This window comes from Tiliqua scincoides, chromosome 3, assembly GCF_035046505.1.
Source record: "Tiliqua scincoides isolate rTilSci1 chromosome 3, rTilSci1.hap2, whole genome shotgun sequence".
NCBI lineage: Eukaryota > Metazoa > Chordata > Lepidosauria > Squamata > Scincidae > Tiliqua > Tiliqua scincoides.
Window position 1 is genome coordinate 163114679 of NC_089823.1, and position 11528 is coordinate 163126206.

The 11528-nt window shown below is 51.4% G+C and overlaps 1 protein-coding gene across 1 annotated transcript; it reads right to left on the reverse strand.

Moving 5' to 3' along the window:
• Positions 1-219: 219 nt before the first annotated feature.
• On the reverse strand, positions 220-9665 carry CYP26C1 (cytochrome P450 family 26 subfamily C member 1). The gene is made up of 6 exons (XM_066620959.1): positions 9606-9665; positions 8689-8913; positions 8264-8539; positions 6598-6753; positions 2493-3047; positions 220-664 (listed from the first exon to the last, which is right to left on the reverse strand). Exons 1-6 carry the CDS (start codon positions 9648-9650, stop codon positions 266-268), a joined length of 1656 nt encoding a protein of 551 aa, XP_066477056.1. The 5' UTR covers positions 9651-9665; the 3' UTR covers positions 220-265.
• Positions 9666-11528: the final 1863 nt, after the last annotated feature.

Below are 11528 nucleotides of genomic sequence, written 5' to 3' on the forward strand. Positions count from 1 at the left end.
CACGCACAAGAATTAACTAAAAAAAGTGCAACTAAAAATGACTGAGATGGATTCAGATCTCTGAAGAAGGAAGTTAATCAGCTCACAGACCATTAAAAGACCCCAGGAAGGGACCTTATCCTTCACCCTCCCACAAGCACCAGCCAGAAGGGAGGAGTTAATGCAGGTTGAAATCCTACCACTGAAAGGTCATCTGGTATTTTGTCCCAGAGGCCTGTTCTACAGCAGTGCTATGCTAGCAACATGGTGAAAATGATTCTGCTCTTCATGTGTTGACCTTGCTTGTCCCACTGTTTTCTCTTCCAGGCTTCAGTGAGTGAAAATAAAGCTGCAGGCCATCCACTGGATGCACAATTGGCACAGTTTGCATCTTAGGGAAGTGGGCTGTGGCCAGTTCCCAGTGGGCTGTGCTGACCAGTTCGATGGCAAGCAGCTTGAGCATGGCCTGAGCCAGGTCTTTGCCAATGCAGTTTCGGACTCCCCCACCAAAGGGAATGTAGTGGAAGCGGGCAGAGCCAGCAGCTTTGTGTTCCTCCTGCTCTTCCAGGGGTACCCAGAACCGCTCAGGATCAAAAGTGTCTGGGGGGCTCTGGTAGATGCTGGCAGTCTCATGCGTGTCCCGAATACTGTACATCACACTCCAGCCCTTGGGAATCTGGTAGCCCTACAGGAGGCAGACAAAACAAAATCAGCACCAGAGACAGCAGCCTGCAGAGGGCAATTTGCTAAGTGACCGGGAAGGGAAGCAACTTGTGGGACATCCACAACAGGTCAAATCTTTTTTTAAAGTCTCACACCTCACTCAAGCCATTATTCTTGAGCTTAAACTGGTTGGTCCCAAAGACATGAACCCATTTTTACTTGGTCCACAGGTGTACCAATTTGGTCCCTGTTGTGTATATGCAACATTGGGCAGAAATGGATTAAATAGGCCTATAGTGGCTAGTATAGAAAGGATGTGATTTCAGTGATGTGTGAATCACACCAGCAGGGTATTACTATAAAGTTTTCAAATTACTATTTTAGTCATCTAATAAAAAAGCACGTATAAGTAGAAACCCAGGGCATTTTACAGAATACCTTTAGTATTTTTCACATACACACCCCATCACTATTTCTTTGCCAAAGGTGTGGCCACTGGTGTCAGATTTTGGAGACAGAACATTGTGCATGCTTGGGGTGTGTCATACAAACCAGGCAACAATGAGTCAGTTTATAACTTCACTGGTATAGTAACTCTCTTTTTCAGTTAAATTTTACTTCACCGCTTCTCTACTGGCATAAAAATTTATTCCTATGAAGCGCAGCAGCTCCCATTATTGGTGAGGCAGTTCTCAAAAGTAATACAGGGCTAGGAAAGGCCACCATGTGAGATGCTGGAGAGTTGCGCCATACTGGAGTGCTCTACGGACCTGTGGTCTGACAGGCTGAGGAGCATGCCTATGTTCACACTCTGGAGGTATATGGAAAATCTCTGTGTCACAGCATAAGTGCAGGTCCAGGGCCTACAAGCGCCTGTATTTGTTGCAGAAAGTTTGTCTGTGGCTCCTAAGTATCCCCAAAACTGCCTCAGAGTTTTGTTTTTTTCAGTTTGGGATTGCCTGTGTTGTTTGAAGGGTATTGCTCTCCATGCTATTTATTTAATCCCCCAGTCCAAAGACATGCAATTTTTGAATCTGAAGGGCTTTCAATAACCACTTGGTGGTTCTGCAGAATTACAGTCTGGACAGGTAAACTTTGAAAATAGGCAGTATGCATGTTCATTGTAATCACGGAGAAGCAGCAACTTTCCTCATTCTATTAACCTCACAGTAAAATCTGCTACTATACAACCAATGCTACCATGAGAGTCCTTCTGCAGGAGAGTCTGTTGTTGTGCTCCAGTTGTGTGTCACCAATTCTCCACTGGGTAGTCTAATTAGCATCAAGATTGGGCACAGTCCTTCAGTTGATCTAGACACAATATTAAAATTGTACCCAGCCACCAGCCCAGCTTTTGACTAGAGACCCTTCTTCATTCTAGTTGATTCTATAACTTATGGAAAGTTGATAGGGCCTTCCTCACCATCACTTCCATTCCTACAGCCATCTCAACCAGCCACCTGTCACTGGGTATTCCAACTTATTTAATACCCTCCCCCATTTCCCTGGTCCTCAGTTCCAGATCTTGCTCTTGCTTACCCATTCTTGCTCATACTGAGCCACCAGCTCCCTAACCTACTCCACCACTGGGGTACCTCAACTGAAGTATCGCTGTCCAGTGCCACTGGGATCCCTTGCTGAAGTATCCTGCTTGCCTCCTTTATTTTCTACTTTCTCTAAGTAGGAGAAATATGGCAAAGACATCATTGGGAAGGAATAAATTCACTTCCATCTACTGTTGAAGCAAATGTGCTTCCCACGACTTCTTGTGCAACCCAGCCCAATCACGTCACACCAGTTCCATTCAGATCCAGGAGAGGTACCCATGAAGCAAGCCCCCCCCAACTCACATCCAGCTCAAAGGTCTGCAAGGCTGTCCTGTAGCCTCCAGACACAGGGGGCAGCAAACGCAGCACTTCCTTGATGACACAATCCAAGTAGCGAAGGCGGCTTATCTTCTCCAGGGTCAGATAAGACTGGCAAGAGCATTCTGGGACTTCCAGCCCGCAGAGGGGCTGGTCTACTTCTTCCTGCCTGGGTACCAAAAAAGGCCCGTTTGTAGTTCCACTGATGGTTTTCTGAGCTACTCTGGCAACAGAGTGCAAATTAGGACCTCCTTTCACGGCTGTGCCCAGTTCCCCTTCAAATCTGGGAAAAAGTGGCAGTTTGGAGTCTCTGTCTTTGTCCTCTTTTTCAGGGGCTCCTGGGGTTTCTTGGCAGGACTGTTCGCTTGATGAAGATTCCATAGAAGCAAAGCAAGAGCATTGCCTGATAATGTCATGAGAGGCCAGCTCCTGCTTGATTTTTTTTATGACCAAGGGATATTTCAACAGAAGTAGAATCATGGAAGTGCTAGCACTTGCAGTGGTGAAGAAAGCCGCAAAGATCAGTTCAATTGCAGACTCCTGGAAGACAAGCCATCAAGAGGAATGAATGAGATTGGAAAATGTAAGATCCCATGACATTTTGGGGGCCCCTCCTTTGCCTCCCAGCCCTATTTTTGACCTTTGGTACAATTTACCCCCTGAACTGCCCTCTCATGGGTCCTGTGTATGAGCAAGCCATTGAGGAGAGAACTCACTGATGTTTTCAATTGATGTTAGCCTATGAAGATTACAATTTCAATAAAACATTATGATAATATTGGGTACACATGTAACTTGCATCTTTTTGGGATTGCAGCATAACCTGGGGGACCATGAAGATCTCTAAGAGTTACTATGAGAAATTCATGGTATGGCATTTTGGGGACTGGAGTTGTGATCCACGGTTAGGAATCAAGAGTTATTTCACCTAGCCAACACCATCATAAAACTGCACCCGGGTACCATCTGCAACAGTCTTCACGGACTATGCTATCTGCAGGTGACATGGGTCCAAGAACTGATCCAGTTTAGCTAAGACACTTTCTCACACTCAAATCCTATCATCAACTGCTGCAGTTCTGTACTTAGCTGAGAATAAGTCAGTAAGTTCTAAGTAGATATGTACAGGACTGCATTGTAGGACCATTTTCATGTGAGAAACTAACACTGAATACTAAGTTCAGTGCGACTTACTCCTTGGTTACTGTAGTCAGAGGCTGCCATCCCATGCACATGCAAACAGGAATAAGCTTCAGTAAACCTGCTTCTCAGTCAGCATTCATAGGGCAGGGTTGCACAAAGTATATCTGAGCCTCCTGTTTGCTCTTTGTGTCATCTATCAACATTACTACTGTTGACAGAACAGGGAGAAAAAATGAATGGGTCTGCTTGTGCCAGCTCACTGGAGCACCTGGGTCAAGGCCCTTTCCTGGGCCCTCCATGATGTGTGGAGCCCTTGCACATACACCCAAGACTGACAGCAGCAGTGGAGGCCTCCTGCCCTCCCCAATGGGTGAAGGGGGGAATTGTCAGTGGTGATGACTCTTCCCCCTCCCACCCTTGGGCAGGAGGAAGAGGAGTCACCTTGTCCTGCAGCTATTTACAGGCAATGGAGAATGGGAATTCCCACTGAGGATCTCAGTGATGGTGTCCTCCTCCTTTTTCCATGCACCACACCAATAAATCAGCTTTCTTCTCAAAGCACCTGTTCCTTTGCAAGGTTTGAAAGAAAACCTAAAGGCTAGGAGCTAAGAGACTCACATGGCAGCTCCTCTGTCTCACACCCTTCCCACTAGCCAACGTGAGTATTCCATAGAAGCCCCACAATGATGCAAGGGCCTCTGGGGAACACTGTAGAGGTGCACCAAGTGCTGAAAAAGAGCGCATCTCTCAGCTGATTTGTACCACTACTGCTACTGGTACAAAGGGATTCAGAGGCTGGTCTGGACATGTGGGCCCTCAGTGCGCACTGACCTTTGGTGAATGCTACCCTTGTATGTTTGGATTTTAACATTTGAATTACATAGCATTTTAAGCACAAATCAATCCAGGCATCACATGCCTTTAACAGAACAGAAGAAGGTTCATTCAGAGAAGAAGCAGGGGACAATATTAAAACTGGACATAAAAGGAAAAAAAAAAACTATGAAATATGTCAATTTAGCTAGAAATGGGTGATTGTCTGTAAGAGCAAGATTTTTGTTCATGACTACAAATCTCAAAAAGTTACTCATCCTTTTTCAGGCAGGTTGTTGTCACTGTCAGTCTAAGAACAAGTCACTCTGACATAGCATCTCACACAATGAATATCAAAGTTGCTGGTCTAAGAAAAATCACAGTCTTTGTTCATCTTGCTGACTTTATGTATGGGTTTGAATTGACCCAAAGTTTTTCAATGGGCAAAGAAAGGCATCATTATACCAAGAAGGCCAACAAGTCATCTTTTGCCAGACTGCTGGCTTTCCTGGTGTACAGATGCTGAGCAGAATGTGTGAAGAGGGGGCATCTCTTCAAAACAGTTGTGCTGAATAGATGCTGAATGCGCACAGAGGAATATATTAACCCCATTTTTGCCTGACCCATAGCTGTAGACTCTTGGTCCCTGTTGAGTATATGCAACGTTGGGCAGAAATGGCTTAAAAGTTTACCTTTTGGTTCTAAGCAGGCCTGATATTAGAAAAATGCTTGTTTCTTGGCCGCCAGAAATTCTCTAGTGGATATACAGAGGAGCATATTTCATACCTGGTAGCCATTCAGATCAGATCATCATATATTGCAGCGAGCCCTTATGATGCCACACATAGCTGATTTTCTGAAAGTACGCATATCCCAAACCCAAATCTTTACTCACAAACACAGGCAACTGCTTATGTCAGATAAAGTTCTTTCTTTGTTATCGCTTGAAATACTACTAGCTAGCTCATGTGGTTCTGTTTACCACATAGATCCTGGAAACACTTACTCTTGACTCTTCCAATGGATTTCACTTGGACTATGTGTCAAAATGAGCGGCTGCCTTTCAGTACAATCCAACCACATGCCTTACTTTCAAGATGACTTCCATTGATGTGGTTGGTGATTGGCAGTCAGAGGCACCCCCTTTGCCAACACCCTTCCACAAGAAAGGCACCATCACTTTCAGCTGAATGTACCCTCCAGAAGTATGTTTGTGACTGTAGCCTACATTGGACTGAACTACCAGTCTTTTCTTCTTCGTGATGTTCGAAGAACAGTAGATTTTGCTCAAGGCTATGTCTTCATTCAACTGATTTCATTCAACTGAACCTAATTTGTGGACAGAGGGAGATCAGATATTTACTGATTACATGAAATTCACTGACTGAAAATATCTCACCCTAGAATCCACACAGAATTTAGAAGATCATTAACAGCCCAAGCCTGCCCTTGTCTACTCAGAAGTAAGCCTCATTGAGTTTAATGGGATTTACTCCCAGGTAAGTATAGGATTGTAGGTATACAATCTCCAAAAGTTTCTTGCTGCAGTTCTTACGAAGTCTCACATTCTCATGGTCAGGTTGGAATCCAAAAATTATGCAGGTACGTAACATATATTTTTCCAATCTCATAATGTCACACTAGATTTCTAATCTCAATGGTTGAACTTAAGTTGGAAGGAGATCAATGGACTTGGGTATTCCTATACGTGGTGAATTCTAACCTGATCCATTGTTGCAGTGAGGACAGGATGGGGGCGTCTCAGAAAAATTCTGCTGCAATGGCTTGTGAAAAGCCATTTCACACACTGACTTCTGAATGTTGCACTGAAATGACAAGACGCTGCTACAATGTAAGCATGAGGCCTGGTCAGTGCCTGCTTGGGTGTATACCCAACAAAAAGTAAAGGTGGGCTTGCAGGAGTCACAGGGGGCATCTTTCCACCAGAAGCATAGTTGGCAACTCTGAAAAAAGAGAGTGCCAGGAGCCTGTGATTACACAGAGGAATGCACTTTGCATGGGGTCAGAGGTACTTACACTCTCCTGAGTTCTTCATCATATGGTCAGGGGGCTTTGCTTAGACCTGTAGAAGGCAGATGCTGGGGACCCCTGCCTGAAACAAATGCACCATTACCTTCAGCTCCTGGACAGTGAACTCTTTGCCTTGCTCCTTGGCACTGTTGATGATGAAATCCAAGGCGTCACTGTGCGTCTCGGGGTCCTTCTGCTGCAGTTTCTCCACAATGGCTTTCTCCATGTAGTCATGTAACAGGTCCCTGGCCTTGATTCCCTGTGGGGAGAAAAGTCCAGCTCATTCAGAGCAACACTGTGTGCAATAAGAAGCAGAGGAGAGATGAGATCGAGCTTGTATCTAGGCTTGTGGGTCAAAAGCATACCAAGGTCTAGCACCTTTGGAAGAGCAAAGAAACTTGCAACTTACCTTGAAGGCAAGCTATTTATTGTAGGCACAGTTATGCTTGAGATAACTGTTTCTTAACCAGTGGTACAGGTACTACCAGTGGTACTTGAGGTGGTGTCTGGTGCTACCTATGGGACCCCTAGACACCTGCCACCCAGCAGCCAGACTTAGAGAGCGACACAACAAACAGCAGCAGTAGGCGCAGCTTGGTGAGCAGAGCTCTAAAGCATGCTTTTCCACACTTCAGAAAGCCCTCCTGTCCACCCTGAGCCTCTTACAGGTGTTGATTAGCATCAACCTCTTACAGGTGTTGATTAGCATTGGCATCACTTCCCAGCACAGAAGTAACTGGCCATTATGTCAACGCCAGTTACTTTGAATAGTTGGACCATGTGAAATGATAAGGCAGAGGACAAAGGTGGAGAAATGCTGCCTTAGATGAACCTGGAGGGGGACCACACCAGGGCTTCCTTTTGTTCCTTAAGTAGCAGAAAATGCTGGGAAAATTTGGGATTCCTATTACTGTATAGTACTTTCCCCTGAGCTGTAGGAGCTCAGGCAGATGGTAAGTGATGTTGTGAAACAGACCAAAGGCATCTTTCCTCAATCTTGCTGGAGAACAGGTACTTCTTCAAATGGTGCTTTTCTCGTATAGTATGTTGTGGGGAAGGGTAAGCACCTGTCCCTATTCATCCCCCCATCAGTCTCCCTTGTACTGGTTTGGTTTTTAGATTTTGAGTTCCTCTGTGGCAAAGAACCACTCTTTTTTTGCCAGGTAAATCACCTTGTGAGCTTTTTGGGAGGTTATAAAGAGACCTATGAATAAGAAAATACAGGAATCTTGAGCGAGGGAAGCCTGTCAGGACCCAAAGCCTTGTCTCAAACAGGCAAAGTCAGAGAGGTAAATCAGTCAAAGAGGGAGGGAGGGAGATCAGAGACATTCCCCCCCTCCGTGGAATGAGCATCATTCTGTGGGTTCTAGAGCTAAATGGCAAGGAGTTCCACATCATGGGGATTCTAGTTAACCTATTTCTACCCAGTACACATTTGATCCCTGTTGCGTATATGGAATGCTGGGCAGAAATGGTTTTTAAAGGGATCCGACCTGGGAAAAGAAGAAGCTATCTGGGAAGATCTCTGGGCACCCCCTTAGAGCCCAATCCTATGCATGTCTACTCAGAATTAAATACCATTATAACCAATGGGGCTTACTCCTAGGTAAGTGTGGATAGGATTGCTGCCATTCTATGCATGCTTTCCTGGGAGTCAGCCCCATTGAACTCCACGGGATTTACTTCTGAGTAGACACGCATTGGCTGGGGCTGCTGGTCTTCTCGCCAACCTGCCAGCGCCCGGATCCCCTGGGAATACCCCGCCCTACCTTGCGCAGGCCGCTGAAGGGGACGTTGAGGGGCAGGGAAAAGAGGTTCTCCACCAGCTGCTCGAAGGTGCGCGCCAGCGCCAGGAACTGCTTCTCGTCCAGGCTGAGCCCCAGCAGGATCCGCGCGGCGACGCGGAAGGTGAGGGTCTTGGCGCGGGCGTAGACGGCCACGGGCCCCGGCTCCCGGCACCAGCGCCGCAGCTCGCGGCTCAGCTCCTTCTGGATGCGGGGCAGGTAGCTCTCCAGGGCGGCGCGGCTGAAGACCCGCGCCAGGACCTGCGGAGCGCAGAGCCACACGCCCGTCAGGGCCCGCGCAGGCGACCCACCGGGGCCTCTGGCGTCCGGAGCGGGGCAAGCCTGCCTGGAGCTGCGCTTCCCACTCCCTGGCCCCCGGGGTTCTGCACTCTCCGCCCCGACGAGCTTACCTTCCTGCGGAGCCGGTGCGCGTCGGCGCGGGCGCTGAGCAGGGTGTGCGCGCCCAGCAGGATGTGGGTGCTGAGCGGCCACTGAGAGGCCACCAGGCTGTGCTCGCCCAGCAGGATCTTGCGCACGTTCTCGGCGCCGCTCACGCGGATGACCGGCTTGCCCAGCAGGTGCGTCTTGAAGACCGCCCCGTACCTCTGCCGCCGCGAGCTGTGAAAGGTGGAGCCCTGCCAGGGAGGCGCGAGACGATCAGCGAGGCGAGGGTGCCTCTGAGCGCGTCCAGAAGGCCTCTGCCGCCGCAGCGCTTTGGAAAAGGGCTCCCCAGCGCCAGGGCTTCTTTTCAACCCCAGCCCCAGAAGGAGGTCGCAGCCGCCCCCCCCAGCCATCCCGCGGAGCAGAGCGCCCCAATCGCGCATCACTCTGGCTACCAGGTGCAGGTGCAGCTCGGACCCCGGACCAAGTGTTCAGTGCCACCACTCAGTCCCAGGATCTGAACTCGATCAGTGCCTCTCCTCCTGCTGGGACCACCGCCCCCATCCTCCACACACACACTTCTGGGCTTACTAAGGACTTCCAGGACGGTCAAGATGCGACCCGAGGAGGCACACGTGCCCGGGAGCAAATGCCACTGAACTCTGTGGAAATGACTTCCAAGGGCTGAATGTGCGGGCATTTGGGCTTTCAAACAGATGGGTCCAGGTTGGCCCTTCCAGGAGGGGCTTCTTTTGAGCGGGACATCCTCCCCAGAACCTCTCTTCAATGCCCTAGATGATGAGGATTTTCTGACACCCCCGGGCCTCTGCGCATGTGCAGAGTGCCTCTCCTCCAGACTTCTAGGGCCTGAGACTTGCTCCACTTCCTGGCCCTGCAGGTTTTCTCAAGGCGACCCCGGGCTTCTGGTGGCCCCTGCGATGCTCACCTGGACCAGCCAGTGGAAGGTCTCCCCGAAGAAGGGCCAGCCCATGGAGCCCTTGGGCAGGGGCAGGGCGCTGGTGCGGTCCCGACTCAGGCTCCAGCGGAGCACCCACAGGTGACGGGCCAGGGCGAGTAGGAGCCCCAGCGCGACGCCCGCCGCCAAGGCGCCTTCCAACCAGGAGAGCACGGCCCCGGAGTCCACCGTCGACAGCATCTGGGCGCTGGATGAGCCCCTCCGCTCCGGAACCACCGGCCGGCTGGTGCTGTCCGGAGAAGAGGGGAGGAATGAGCGGCTCTCGCAGCCCCTGTCCACACGCAGCCCTCCCCCCCCCAGCGCCGCCACCCTGCCCAGGACATCCAGAGCCGGGACCCACGAGGGGAGGACCCCGCGGATCGAAGCCCCGGCTGCCCAGAGAAGGTGATAGCCCCCGAGGGTCCAGAGCGCAGCGGCAGTTCTGAATGGCTGCGTCCTCCTCGGGCATCCCAGGACCTTCCCCGGGACGGGCTCGCCTGGTGCATTCGCTTCTCCCCGGCGCGCCTTCCTCGAGGGTGGCAGCCGGTCTGCCTCTGAGCCCAGCTCAGCTCCTCGGAGGAAGGCTGCCGTCCGAGGCACGCTGCCCCGGGGCTCACTTCGGAAGAAGCCTGCCCAGCACTGGGCTGGGGAATCACTGCAGGCTCCCAGCAGCAGCAGCCCCATCTTGCACTGCTGGGCAGCCAGGCCCTTGAAGCAGCGCGCGTGGGGCGCGGAGGGGCTGCTTGCCGCCCGAGGGCCGCCCGCCCCGTCCCGTCCCGTCCCACCCCAGCTGTCAAAAGGAGTCGTCCCAGGCTGCCTGCCTACCCTGGGCAATGCTGGCGGCCACGGAGGCGAGTCCTCCCTCACCCCCTGCCCTGTTGCCTCTTCCCTGCCTCCGCCACGTTTATATAGCGCTCCCCTGCCCAATCCACCTCCGGCATTGACGTCTGGGCTGCATATTTAAGGGGAGGCCGAGAGGGCTGCGATTGGAGCCCGCTGGAAGAACGTGGGGAAGCCGCCGGGGGGGGAGGGGAGGCTGGTCTCCCCTGTCTGGGGGCACCCTACACAGGTAGCCAATAAGAGGCGGGTCTGCCTCCTTCCCCGCCCCGCAGCACACACCAGGGGGATCTTCCCGCAAGCGACGATTCTGGAGCGCGGCTGAAGATGTACCGACCCAGTCACCCGTCGGGAGCGGGGGCGACGCTCCAGGCCCTTGACTCCCCATTGACTCCCTTTCGCAAGCCTCCTGGGGAGCCCCGCCTCGCTCCTGGGGACATCACGGCCCGGAATCCCCAGATCCCTTCGCCTGGAATAACGGGAGCCGTGGAAAGGGACCCCCCCCCCCACCGGAGTCCTTCCAAAGTCCGCAGTGTAAGGCGCCCAAGCACCCAAAACCCAGAGCGTGGCTTGTGGGTGCTTGAGTGTTTCACACAGCGGGCGCTTTTGGAAGGACTCCGGCGGGGAGGCTCTGCTTCACCTGCCTCCCCACCCACTGCACCTCATTGGTCACTGGGGAACACTGCCAGCACGGGGAAGGGGACGAGTGCTACAAATAAATAAGGGGAAACTGGTGCTTGTGCCCAGAGGCACCCCATTCAGTTCAAAGGGATCAGCTCCCAAGTGCCTCTGCACAGGGCTTGTCGCCCTAGGCGTTTTGGGTGCAGGGGAGGGCAATGCGGAGCGATTTAACCGGAGGGGAGAGTTTGGCCCTTGGTTCTAGGCTAGGGAAATGTGGATTGCAACTAAGCCCCAGAGGTGGAAGTGGACTGGGAACTTCCCTCCGCTCACTCCGGCATTGGCCGTCTTGGCCATCAGTCGGCCGAGCAGGCAACAAAATAAGTGATGGGAACTGTTGGCGGAGCCTGGATTCGAGTCCCCAATCAGGTCTTGGGACGTTCCACTTTCTAGAGGCCT

Coding starts and splice junctions, on each gene's coding strand:
- CYP26C1 (XM_066620959.1), bottom strand. CDS start 9,650: ATGGGCTGGCCCTTCTTCGGGGAGACCTTCCACTGGCTGGTCCAG. Junction 3,048..6,597: donor TCACTGTCCAGGAGCTGAAG/GTAATGGTGCAT, acceptor CTTGTCTTCCAG/GAGTCTGCAATTGAACTGAT. Junction 665..2,492: donor TGCAGACCTTTGAGCTGGAT/GTGAGTTGGGGG, acceptor TGCCTCCTGTAG/GGCTACCAGATTCCCAAGGG.